We start from the raw sequence: 13,951 nt of genomic DNA on the forward strand, positions 1-13,951 counted from the left end.
TAGACGTACGCCTGGGCGTATATGCGGCAAATACCAGGTGCTATCTTGTCTAGCTATTTTTTATTATATTATTTTTATGAAAGAATGATTACTTTGCCCTGTAATATTTTTACATAGGATAAATTTTTTATGCCATTATACCGTGGATACGGAGTACATGCACTAGCATTCGTCCATGCCACGCTACTCGAGAGACATGCGTGCAAACCGCCGTTCCCGCGGTCCAGTCTGCATCAACTCGTCAGGACCGAGCGAATTGCCCAATAAGCGCGCACAGACCGCCGTCCCCCGCAGTCCGGTCTACATCAACATACGGCCGACTCGCTCGTTCGTGCCGGTTTATAACACCGGTGCCGATTCTCCACGTCCGCACCGGTTTACAACGCCACAACCGACTCATTTACTGTCCGGACGAGTCAGGTGCTATCCATCTAAAATCTATATTATTAGCACGTATTATTTTTTGTTAAAGAACAATTACTTTGATATGTGTATTTTTATATACAGGACAATCATTTACTACAAATGTGGTTTATACCATGGGTATGGAACATGGACTGACAATACCGCCCGGCGATAGTCCGTAAACATATTACCCGATGAATGGACGCGCACAAGCCGCCGCCCGTACGGCCCGGTCGACATCAACACACCGGGCCACACCTATCTGTATGAGTTGTTTATTGAGTATGAGCAAGTCACAGCTTGGGTAGCCCGGTTTTCTTTCAACAAAATGGAGGCAAATTATCATATACTATCAACCGTCGTCTGCACTGAGTGGCTCAATGGGCAGGCGCACAAGTCGCCGCCACTACAGTTTGGTTAACTTCAAATCACCAGTGGGAAGGAACCATTGGCCGAGTTGCTGACACGGCTCATACGGGATCATTTACAACATGCCGCAGTCACCTCAACCTTCTGCGGATTCACATCGTGCTATCAACACCAATGATATACAAGTTATACCGGTTTATATCACGGTCAAATATGGAGAGTTTCAAGCCAACTCCTCGAGTCACCTTTGAGACTCGGGGGCTACGATGACATGACTCAGCAAGTCTTGCCAGTTTCAGCAAAATTAAGAAACCCAGGACGATGGATGAAAAGATAACCCGGTCCCGGAGGCTTCTGTTATATTGATGAAAATTTAAAGGCCGTCAGAAAATTTCCGGCTTAGAAAGTATATGACAGTTACAAAATCCCAGCTCAATGAAGAAGTTCCGGGTCATCAGAAAGGATTCCGGTTTAAAATCCGGCTCAAGGGAAGTCAGTCTCGCTGAAGCTCTCAAATCCGGTTTAAAAATGTCCGGTTCAAAAAGGAATTAACTTCTCGCAAGTTCGAGTCTTAAGGCCGTCAGAAAGTTTCCGGCTGAAAATGAAGTTTCCGGTTTAAAATTTGGTTCAAGGGAAAGATGTCTCCCACAAAGATTTGAAGCTCTCAATATCCGGTTCAAAATCCCGGTTCAAGAAGAATTATCTCTTGCAAAAAGTTAAAGGATGCCGAAGAGGACCTGCAGCCATGATGCGCGGTTCAAATATGGGTATCCTGCCTTATTGGCTTATCATGTGTGGTTATATGGGGGCTTCTGTTCATAAAGCGGCGTCCGGTTTACCCCTTGATTCAGCTTATCAAAACTTTATATAAAAATCACTTGGGGGCTTGGTTGCATTTGAACCATAGCTACACCGCTTGATCGGCGAAATGCCACAGCATCACTTGGGGGCTTGGTCGTATCCGAACCATTGTTCGACGAAATGCCACAACATCACTTGGGGGCTTGGTCGTATCCGAACCATAGCTACACCTCTTGATCGACGAAATGCCACAGCATCACTTGGGCGCTTGCTCGTATCCGAACCATAGCTACACCTCTTGATCGGCGAAATGCCACAACATCACTTGGGGGCTTGGTCGTATCCGAACCATAGCTACACCTCTTGATCGGCGAAATGCCACAACATCACTTGGGGGCTTGGTCGTATCTGAACCATAGCTACACCTCTTGATCAGCGCAATGCCACATCATCACTTGGGGCTTGGTCGTATCCGAACCATAGCTACACCTCTTGATCGAATTTGGGGCCTGACAGCCCGTGAAAAGCCTCGACTACAACGGTTTTTATTTGCCTTTTCCTGAGTTTTCGTTGTTTTCATAAGATTTGTGACGTTTTCAAACCGGTGTTTATCAACCCGGTTAGGCTGTCAACTACAAGTTGTCAGTACATGATCAAGTTAAAATCCGGAGACTATCAGCCCGGTCTGGTTTTGACTACAAGTCGCCAGTATTATATATGGTTAATCCGGTGTTTATCACAACCCGGTACTCATGATTAGGGTTATCACCCTTACTACAAAAAGTTGGTAAACCAACGATGTGATTCAATGTCATAGGTATGATATATTTCATATTTAATTATTCTTAAGTGCAGCCTTGGTTATAAACCTGGGTTATATGTTGGGCATTATGACCCGTCCGGCGGTAAACCGCCAGGACACTTTAAACTTGTTGTATGCAGAAACAGGTTGAATAAAGCATAATTATAAATCACCGGTGTTTGTTAACCCGGTCTGGCTTTAAGACGATAAGTCGCTAGTATATGATGAGAAATCACCGGTGTTTGTTAACCCGGCCTGGCTTTAAGACGATAAGTCGCCAGTATATTATGAGAAATTATCCGGTGTTTGTTAACCCCGCCTGGCTTTAAGACGATAAGTCGCCAGTATATAATGAGAAATTATCCGGTGTTTGTTAACCCGGCCTGGCTTTGGACTATAAGTCGCCAGTATATATTTGGATTGCGCCATTGGAATCATGCGCTTATAAATCATTGGGTTATATTATTCAAATAGCCAACATGGCTAGATTTTTATCAATAACCAATATTATGATTGAGGTTTTCAAAGTCGCTTTAGCGCAATGGATATTATTTTATCGATGGATACGATTTATTGCACAATGGAAGGAATAGTCCCGAGTCGCTGCAGGCTTACGACCCGGCACTTGGGGGCTACATTATTCAAATTGAGATTATATCAAATATGCAAGTCTCATGTCGCTGCAAACATGCACCATGACACTTGGGGGCTAATGCAAAGTCATTTTTATTGGCCTTATTGAAGACCCGACTCATCACATCATAATGAGCCGGCCCTTGGGGGCTACCAATTGCTCCTGTCAACAACTCAAGGTACACAAGTCTTAAAACCATTATATTGAAAGGTCCATTGCTCAGTTGGTAAAGCACAAAGCTCTTAACCTTGTGGACGTGGGTTCAAGCCCCATGATGGGGGTTACATTATATGATGTTCTTTTCAAAGAAGTATATATAAAGTACCAGCTCAATATTATCTTATTGAGCCGGCCCTTGGGGGCTACACGTTATTGTTCAAATCTACATGATCATATTTATAAAGTCCCTGCTCATTATTGCATAATGACCCGGCACTTGGGGGCTACATATATGGAGTATTCGGTTAATTTTTACTAGTGACTGAGATGAACAACATGGATTTCTTTTAAGTGCCAGTAATTATATGGAAACAAGTCTTAAGCCATCACTTTGTTCTGCTCAAGACTTCGGGGCTACAGGTAATATGGATATAAGGGAGAAAAATCTTCCGATTCTCAGTTCTGAGCAAACCAGATTGACCCGGTGTCTGCAACAATTATGACCCAGCGTCGGTAACAACTATGACTCGGTGCCATCCATATTTACAAACCGGCAATTTTGGTAATATTAAACCGGCAAGTTTTACATTTTCAAACCGGCTGAATATCAGATGAGTATTTCAAGACCAATATTTCTTAAGTCGGCCTTTGGAAGCCGACTCAAGTGGATTATTCTTCACAATATTTCTCTGTGAGAAACTAATGTCAGCAAATTGAGTATGAAGCTGGCTTATTGACCTGGATTTTCTAGGAGGAAATGACAAGGACTTAAGGATGATCAGGTGCCGATTTACAAGAGTTCTTAACCCGGAGCACAACCTGTCAAGTTTGTTCTTGTGTTTATTTTACAGGATCAGTTTAACATGGATAAATCCAAATTAAACTGGGGGCTAATGTCGGGGATATACCCCGCGGCGTAAACCGGCCGGAAGTATAACCCGGCCGGACTTGGCGGTTTATTTGAGACCCCACTGACACTTGGCGATTCACCGGCAACCCGCACAGACCAGACGGTTTACAAGCAACCTGACTGAACATTATGATTCACTGGTAACCCGACGGGCGGGATAGACGGTGACAAGGCCCAAGGCTCAGAAGGCCGGCTCATGTTATGGTGGGCCGGTTCAAGAGGAAAGGCGTGAGGAATATTTGTCTTACAAGGAGTTAAGACCTGGACTTGTATCCGGTTTGTATTAGAGATAGACTAGTCCTAATCCTAATAGGACTCCACATGTAACCCGCCCCTTCAACATATATAAGGAGGGGCAGGGCTCCCCAAAGAGGGACAAGCAACGGGCAAGAAGAAACAATCTCTAGGGCTAGACACAAAGAGCCGGTTTACCGGCGACTCTCCTGTGATCATAATGAGACCTAGCCTCAAACAACATGTAGGGTTGTTACCGGATGATGTTTTCCGGGGCCCGAAGCTGTCTAAATCCTTGTCTTGTGTTGCGTCTCTCGATTCCGCTCAACCCCTCTCAAGCTACCACATAGATGCGTTGGCCTCACGACTAAGTCCTGACACTAAGGACATCTGCCGTGACAAAACCACGACAAGTTTCATTAAAGTTTTCTAGTTCATTTAGTACCGGTTCTAAGGCTCCCCACGAGCACCTTTAGTACCGGTTCGTGGCATGAACCGGTAATAGAGTTTTTTAATTGTTTCTTTCTGCACCTGTTTTTTAGTCCCACCTCGCCAAGCGAGAGGCACTCGTAGCGGTTTATAAGCCCTGAGTGCAGAGACGATATGAAGGAGAGGCGCAATGCTCACCTGCACGTTGCTTAGCTTCAAGCCTTGAGGAAGTGGTGTAGACTGCACGGAGCTATCAGGGTTTCAGACGAAAACTACACATAGCTCCGTGCACGGAGCTATAAGACCCTAAAATTCAAAAGCATTTCAAATGAACTCTGAAAAGGTTGAAAGTTGGCATGGTATCATCATTTCACGCACATAGCATGTGCAAAAAAGTTGAGAGGGTTACGGCAAAAACTGGATGCACTTCGTGTACAAAACGGACAATTTCTTTTGAAGTATCAGGGTTTCATACGGAAACTCATCTGTTACAAAAGGCATTTTATTTCTTCACATGTAACTGCAGTGATATTCTAGATCAAAGGCATCATCATAACAGTTGTGGAGAGAAAGTCTTCACTTTTTCTTCGCTTGCGTCCTTTGCTTATTGCGCCGTAACCGTGGATAATCTTCATCGTTTAACAGGGTGCTTGGGTCAGCCTTGACTTTGAAGGGAGGAATTTCATAAAACTTTTCATAATCTTCAGACATGTCTGTCTTGCCCTCCACTCCCATGATGTCTCTTTTTCCTGAAAGAACTATGTGGCGCTTTGGCTCACCGTATGATGTATTCGCTTCCTTATCTTTTCTTGTTCTCGGTTTGGTAGACATGTCCTTCACCTAGAAAACCTGCGCCACATCATTAGCTAGGACGAACGGTTCGTCAGTGTACCCAAGATTGTTCAGATCCACTATTGTCATTCCGTACTGTGGGTCTACCTGTACCCTGCCTCCTGACAGATCGACCCATTTGCACTTAAACAAAGGGACCTTAAAATCATGTCCATAGTCAAGTTCCCATATGTCCACTATGTAACCATAATATGTGTCCTTTCCCCTCTTGGTCGCTGCATCAAAGCGGACACCGCTGTTTTGGTTGCTGCTCTTTTCATCTTGGGCGATCGTGTAAAATGTATTCTCATTTATCTCGTATCCTTTGTAAGTCAATACAGTCGAAGATGGTCCCCTGGACAACGAGTACAGCTCATCACAAATAGTGTTGTCACCTCTAAGACATGTTTCCAACCAACTGCTGAAAGTCCTGATGTGTTCACATGTAATCCAGTCGTCACACTGCTCCGGGTGTTTGGAGCGCAGACTGTTCTTGTGTTCATCGACATACGGGGTCACCAAGGTAGAGTTCTGTAGAACTGTGTAGTGTGCTTGAGACCAAGAATGCCCGTCCCTGTATATTATCGAGTCCCCTCCAAGCATGCCTTTTCCAGTCAGTCTCCCCTCATACCGCAATTTAGGGAGACCCATCTTCTTAAGGCCAGGAATGAAGTCAACACAAAACCCAATGACATCCTCTGTTTGATGGCCCATGGAGATGCTTCCTTCTGGCCTAGTGCGGTTACGGACATATTTCCTTAGGACTCCCATGAACCTCTCAAAGGGGAGCATATTGTGTAGAAATACGGGGCCCAGAATGACAATCTCTTCAACTAGATGAACTAGGACGTGCGTCATGATATTGAAGAAGGATGGTGGCAACAACAGCTCAAAACTGACAAAACATTGCGCAACATCACTCCTTAGCCTTGGTATGATTTCTGGATCGATCACCTTCTGAGAGATTGCATTGAGGAATGCACATAGCTTCACAATGGCTAATTGGACGTTTTTCGGTAGAAGCCCCCTCAATGCAACCGGAAGCAGTTGCGTCATAATCACGTGGCAGTCATGAGATTTTAGGTTCTGGAACTTTTTCTCTGGCATATTTATTATTCCATTTATATTCGACGAGAAGCCAGACGGGACCTTCATACTGAGCAGGCATTCAAGGAAGATTTCCTTCTCTTCTTTGGTAAGAGCGTAGCTGGCAGGACCTTCATACTGCTTTGGAGGCATGCCGTCTTTTTCGTGCAAACGTTGCAGGTCCTCCCGTGCCTCCGGTGTATCTTTTGTCTTCCCATACACGCCCAAGAAGCCTAGCAGGTTCACGCAAAGGTTCTTCGTCACATGCATCACGTCGATTGAAGAGCGGACCTCTAGGTCTTTCCAGTAGGGTAGGTCCCAAAATATAGATTTCCTCTTCCACATGGGTGCGCGTCCCTCAGCGTCATTCGGAACAGATAGTCCACCGGGACCCTTTCCAAAGATTACGTGTAAATCATTGACCATAGCAAGTACGTGATCACCGGTACGCATGGCGGGCTTCTTCCGCTGATCTGCCTCGCCTTTGAAATGCTTGCCTTTCTTTCGACATTGTTGGTTGGTCGGAAGAAATCGGCTATGGCCCAGGTAGACATTCTTCCTGCATTTATCCAGGTATATACTTTTGGTGTCAGCTAAACAGTGCGTGCATGCGTGGTATCCCTTGTTTGTCTGTCCTGAAAGGTTACTAAGAGCGGGCCAATCATTGATGGTTACAAACAGCAACGCGTGCAGGTTAAATTCGTCCTATTTGTGCTCATCCCACACACGTACACCATTTCCATTCCACAGCTGTAAAAGTTCTTCAACTAGTGGCCTTAGGTACACATCAATGTCGTTGCCGGGTTGCTTAGGGCCATGGATGAGAACTGGCATCATAATGAACTTCCGCTTCATGCACATCCAAGGAGGAAGGTTATACATACATAGAGTCACGAGCTAGGTGCTATGATTGCTGCTCTGCTCCCCGAAAGGATTAATGCCATCTGCACTTAAACCAAACCATACGTTCCTTGGGTCACCTGCAAACTCAGACCAGTACTTTCTCTCGATTTTTCTCCACTGCGACCCGTCAGCGGGTACTCTCCACTTTCCGTCTTTCTTACGGTCCTCTCTGTGCCATCGCATCAACTTGGCATGCTCTTCGTTTCTGAACAGACGTTTCAACCGTGGTATTATAGGAGCATACCACATCACCTTTGCAGGAACCATCTTCCTGGGGGGCTCGCCATCAACATCACCAGGGTCATCTCGTCTGATCTTATACCGCAATGCACCGCATACCTGGCATGCGTTCAAATCCTCGTACGCACCGCAGTAGAGGATGCAGTCATTAGGGCATGCATGTATCTTCTGTACCTCCAATCCTAGAGGGCATGCGACCTTCTTTGCTTCGTACGTACTGTCGGGCAATTCGTTATCCTTTGGAAGCTTCTTCTTCAATATTTTCAGTAGCTTCTCAAATCCTTTGTCAGGCACAACATTCTCTGATTTCCACTGCAGCAATTCCAATACGGTACCGAGCTTTGTGTTGCCATCTTCACAATTGGGGTACAACCCTTTTTTGTGATCCTCTAACATGCGATCGAACTTCAGCTTGTCCTTTTGACTTTCGCACTGTGTCCTTGCATCAACAATGACCCGGCGGAGATCATCATCATCGGGCACATCGTCTGGTTCCTCTTGATCTTCAGCAGCTTCCCCCGTTGTAGCATCACCGTATTCAGGGGGCACATAGTTGTCATCGTCCTCTTCTTCTTTGCTGTCTTCCATCATAACCCCTATTTCTCCGTGCTTCGTCCAAATATTATAGTGTGACATGAAACCCTGATAAAGCAGGTGGGTGTGAATGGTTTTCCGGTCAGAGTAAGACTTCTTATTCCCACATATAGGGCATGGACAGGACATAAAACCATTCTGCTTTTTTGCCTCAGCCACTTCAAGAAAATTATGCACGCCCTTAACGTACTCGGAGGTGTGTCTGTCACCATACATTCATTGCCGGTTCATCTGCGTGCATTATATATAATTAAGTGTGTCAAAAACCATTACAGAACATCATGGATAGATAAGTGACCAAATTAATAAAAGTTCATCATCACAATTAAACCAAAGTACATACATAGTTCCCATTGAACAACATATAGCTCTCTAGAGCATCTAATTAAACCATACATTGAAACTATGTAAAACATTTCAATGCAACAACAAATGCGATCATAATCGGAACCAAGGTAACAATTGATCCAACGGCATAATGATACCAAGCCTCAGTATGAATGGCATATTTTCTAATCTTTCTAATCTTCAAACGCATTGCGTCCATCTTGATCTTGTGATCATCGACGACATCCGCAACATGCAACTCCAATATCATCTTCTCCTCCTCAATTTTTTTATTTTTTCCTTCAAGTAATTGTTTTCTTCTTCAACTAAATTTAGCCTCTCGACAATAGGGTCGGCTGGAATTTCCGGTTCACATACCTCCTAGATAAATAAAATCTATGTCACGTTGGTTGGCATAATTGTCATAAACAATAAATGAACCAAATAGTTATAAAAGATAATATATGCCACATCCGAATCATAGACAGGACGAGGGCCGACGGGGGCGGATACCAAAACCATCGCACTATATAGTAACAAGCAATAATAAAATTAAGAAAGATAGACAAGTATCTATCTAAAGTAAGTATTTTTTCTTTCAGAAAGAAGATAAGAACAAGAGGCTCACCACGGTGGTGCCGGCGACGAGATCGGCGCTGGCGATCGACGGCGGTGAAGACGGGGACGAGACGTGACGGACCGCTAAATCTAAACAAATCTTGGGGAAAATGGAGCTTGGAGGTCGAGCTTCGAGAGGAGAAAGCTTAACTAGTGTGGCTCGGGCATTTCATCGAACTCCTCATGTGCATACGAGGTGAGCTAGAGCACCACAAAGCACTCCCCTCGATGGCCAGAAAAAGCAGAGAAGTGTGGAGTGCTCTGCTGCAGCGATGGGGTATATATAGGCAACTCCTTGGTCCCGGTTCGTGGCTGGAACCAGGACTAATGTCCCCCCTTCTGTCCTGGTTCCAGCCACGAACCGGGACCAATGGCTGTGGGCCAGGAGCGAGGGCCATTGGTCCCGGTTCGTGCCTGGAACCGGGACAAATGGGTCCAGACGAACCGGGACCAATGCCCCACGAGGCCCGGCCGGCCCCCTGGGCGCACGAACCGGGACGTATGCCTCCCATGGGTCCCGGTTCGTGACTGAACCGGGACTAATGGGCTGGCCAGGCCCCAACCAAAGCCCTGTTTTCTACTAGTGCCTGTTGGGTACCAACACCGGCAGTGTACTGACGCCTTCAATTCCACGTTCTCCACCTTTCAGTCTGCAGGATTCATCTTCCTCTTCAGACACTCCTATCCTCACCCTCAAACAATGATTTTTAATGCATAACAATTAACAGTCTTAATTCTTTCGAATGTTATTCGGAACAGCGCACACTAACCCTCTGCAATCGTTATATGTACATCAAAGTTCACATAAATGACAGCACATAAAACAATAGCAGTCTTCTCATACCATGGCTTAATTCATACTTCATTTTTCTGACAATTTTTTTTAACATCAACAATTCTCCTGAAACAATCATTTCTAACAGTAACAACTTGCCAGTCCTAACTGTGTCCAGATATTGTTGAACACACCCCACACTAGCCTAAGTATTTCAACATTAACACCGCAACCGTTATACAAGCATGCATGCTCACAAAAGTAACAACACATGAAACAATAGCAGTCTACTCATTCCATGGTTTAAGCCTTAATTCAGTTCTCTGACAACAACCCCATGCAAAAAAAAATCTCTACGTATTTTAATCATAGTTCTTTTTTACCAGTAACACTTATTTCTAACATTTAAAACTTCCAACAGCAGTCTGCTCACTACATAAAATTTTCCCTCGCAACATGTACCAAAAAAGAAGGCTAACAAGTTTTATCGCTATATCAGTTCCCTCTGCAAACATTTTCCCATGCATTGCTTTTCTTGACTTCCTATGCAACGACTAAAACACATCTATTGCACTGCATTTCAGCACGTGCACTGGCACTAGCTGAACGAATTCACCACAGTTCCAGACTCAATAAAATCCCAAAGTATTTTAATTCGTTGATCATTTTTTCTCCAAACTTTTGCCATACAAACTATGACATGTCTACTGCACGCTGCACTGTGTTTTCAGCAGCTACAATAACTGAACTAATCTAAAGCATTTTTGTTTTCCCAGTTTTTGCTTCTCTAACTACCACCTGTCAGAAATCGACTAATTTTACGAGCATACTCACACAAGCAGCCAACAATCTCACGGAACAAAAAATTTGGTGCGCACAAAAAACGCACCTCTTAGCTCATCCTGGTGCTTGAGGGTTCATCTTCCCGGTCAACATTTTCTGAAGCCTGTGGCGAGCTCTCACGTCTGAGATTAACCACCACATCTTCCTTGCAGATTTGCCTGTCCGAGCTCATGGCGGGCCTAACCGCTTCGTCAGCGGCCATGCCTTGTTGAGCCGTTGACAGGCAGATCCGCTGGCAATATATCTCGAGTATCCTTTGTCCACCTTTTTACTACATGCTTAGCTGGGATTTCTTTAGCTCAGATGAAATCCAGAACCTAAAGCACGACAGATCAACTTCCATCCTCAAGACCAAGCCCATCCCTCACTTCCACATAGGGCAGCATCACTGTCAAATTTGATTTGAACAGGTCCATTAGGCGATTGTACACGTCCACACTAATGTCGCCCAGCCTGGCAAGTTCCATCGCGTGCATGTACATGGTGAAGTGCATGTACGAGAACGGGTTGTTCTGCATGTTGTCCCACTGGTACCATGTCAGGTGTGGAGGCAATACATCTCTGGCATCTTTCGCCACCTCTTCACTATATGTTTTGCTGATATTTCCTTTGCACGAAAGAAATCTAACACCTGCAGCAAGACAGAGTTAACACCATCACCAAACCATCCAACAGAGTCAGGCTATATACTAGTCACACCCAACAAACCTTCAAGACATGGTTGCACAGCTGGCCCATTGTTGAAATTGCCCGCTCTCGCAGTCAAACTCGTTGCCTCCATCGAGCATTGTAACCTTGTATGACACTCTACACCACTACTTCTCTTTTTTCTCTGCTTCACTATGGATTGCAACATACGTCTTGTGTTTCTCAATCTCTTGAACCCGATATGCTCCGCACTCGTACAGTATGTGTGCCCAAACTGCTCAAACATAGCCCTTGTGTATATCTTGCTGGCATGCCTCTCTATAGCTAGCTTCACCCTTATGAGCGGCCTCCCCTGCAAAAGAAACGCACTGCATCAAACAAGACGCCATACCAATTCTGAATTCAAAATTACGACCAATCGAGATTCGTACTTACAATTCTTGTTTGCTTCTCCTCGTAGTTCTCATCAGATTCTCTGTCGAACTACAGCCTCATATACTTCTGCACGAACAAATGCATTGGACACCCCCGAGGGACATAATTCTTTAACAGGTGGTTTGTGCTTTCACTCCTTTGTTTGATGGTCATCTTTGCACATAACACGCCTTTGAAATAAGGTCCCATTTATGCCTAATCTCGAACAGTTGCGTCATGTATGGGTGTGTTCTTAGCTTGTACTTTTCAAGCAACATGTACCACCCGCTCTCATATTCATACTCTGTTAGCATGTGGTTCACCACATTATGGAACTCTGCTCGGAACTCACTTTTCTTGGTGTACAAAGCACCCAAGGACTCCTTTGCCTTTTTTAGGACGTGCCACTTGCACCACCTGTGCGTGGTGTCCGAGATTCTGCTCTTGATCGCTAGCTCCATGGCCTGGTTCTGGTTTGCATAAAACGAAGCCCAAACTTTAGCTTTCTCTAATTGCTTTCTTGCCTGTTAAACATTTCAACATAAGCAGTGATGACATGACAATATGTGACGAATTTACCTGTAAGTATGGTCACCGGTGGAGCATCACCCATCATTCTCAGAAATTCGGAGAAAACCCACTCAAAACTCTTCGCTGTCCGCGAACCAGAACTCCAGTCAATATGGTACTCTGGAAATGATTGTTAATACCGACAAACAACCCAAAAGGCATGTCGTACAGGTTTATCCTACACGTGGTGTCAAATGTTATGACATCTCCAAGAAATGTGTACTGAAGCCTACTTCTGCCGCTAGCCCACATGAGGTTCTCAATCCTGCCATCATTATCAGGTTGAACTCTATGCAATGTGGGATCCTTCGCTCCAATCTCTTCAAACACATGCATCGTCTTCCTCATATAGTCGTTTGCCTGTTCCCTATTTATCTTCTCACACAGATTACGCAAAGACCTTTTCATGAATGGAACATTCCCTGCTGTAAACATGAATATGCTTGTGTGATGTCCAGTGGATCGTTTCCCCAAAATTAGGCGAAGGTGAATGGTTATGACTCTCTCTGTGCTATGCAATGTACAAACACTTTCCCTCGGCCCACAACAATCTTATCGGAGCTGGACATTCACACCGGCAGGACCTTGTGTTCTCTACACCAGCCTTCCCCTGGACCATGAATACAATTTACCGTCAATGCACGTGTAGCGACCCGACCCAAATGGATCAAGTCTCTGTGCTTAAGTGTCATCTTTGGATCGGTATGCTGACACACACAGTACTTGATGATTTATAACAGAGGTAAATCACATGTGTAAGTAACGTAAATACTATTACCTCAATCCATATAGCGGAAGTAACAACAAAGTTGTGGAGTTCCCAACAACACCAACGACAAAGTTGAGTGTAGACATCGTAACCCTAACGTATCACTTACTCGTCGTAAGATTCCTGCAACATGAGACGTTGCAGCCATGTAGGTCATCACATTGAATGTACTGGCAAATTCACACCATAGGATAATGATGAATAATAACCACATCTATATGCATATTTGGCTGATGGAGGCTCTAAGTTTAATTTTGCATAAAGCCAATTTTTCCCTACAACAAAGGAATAAATTTTATTCAACTACCCTGTTTATGCCATTATTGAGCAGGTTCCTCCAACTCAATCCCAAATTTACGGAAATATTAATAACCCAACAATTTCATTAAATAGAGTGATGAGATCAACCAATAATTCAAATACCAGATACTCAAAATTGTCCATAACCGGGGACACGGCTAATCATGATTAGTTTGTACACTCTGCAGAGGTTTGCGCACTTTTCCCCACAAGACTCGATCTCCTCCGTTGAATTTCTCGCACTAGATGATGTTTGAGAGACGGATGATCGAGACACAGTCTTTCCAAAG

At 44.6% G+C, this 13,951-nt stretch overlaps 1 protein-coding gene across 1 annotated transcript; it reads right to left on the minus strand.

Moving 5' to 3' along the window:
• Positions 1-11,292: 11,292 nt before the first annotated feature.
• LOC141027469 (protein FAR1-RELATED SEQUENCE 5-like) lies at positions 11,293-12,928 on the minus strand. The gene is made up of 5 exons (XM_073504520.1): positions 12,689-12,928; positions 12,205-12,546; positions 12,044-12,091; positions 11,819-11,960; positions 11,293-11,591 (listed from the first exon to the last, which is right to left on the minus strand). The coding sequence occupies exons 1-5, from the start codon at positions 12,926-12,928 to the stop codon at positions 11,293-11,295; spliced, it is 1,071 nt and encodes a 356-aa protein (XP_073360621.1).
• Between the last annotated feature and the right edge of the window lie 1,023 nt (positions 12,929-13,951).

Source organism: Aegilops tauschii, chromosome 7 (assembly GCF_002575655.3).
Source record: "Aegilops tauschii subsp. strangulata cultivar AL8/78 chromosome 7, Aet v6.0, whole genome shotgun sequence".
NCBI lineage: Eukaryota > Viridiplantae > Streptophyta > Magnoliopsida > Poales > Poaceae > Aegilops > Aegilops tauschii.

Coding starts and splice junctions, on each gene's coding strand:
- LOC141027469 (XM_073504520.1), bottom strand. CDS start 12,928: ATGCATGTGTTTGAAGAGATTGGAGCGAAGGATCCCACATTGCATAGA. Junction 12,092..12,204: donor TTATTTCAAAGGCGTGTTAT/GTGCAAAGATGA, acceptor ATGAGGCTGTAG/TTCGACAGAGAATCTGATGA. Junction 11,592..11,818: donor GAGATTGAGAAACACAAGAC/GTATGTTGCAAT, acceptor GTCTTGCTGCAG/GTGTTAGATTTCTTTCGTGC.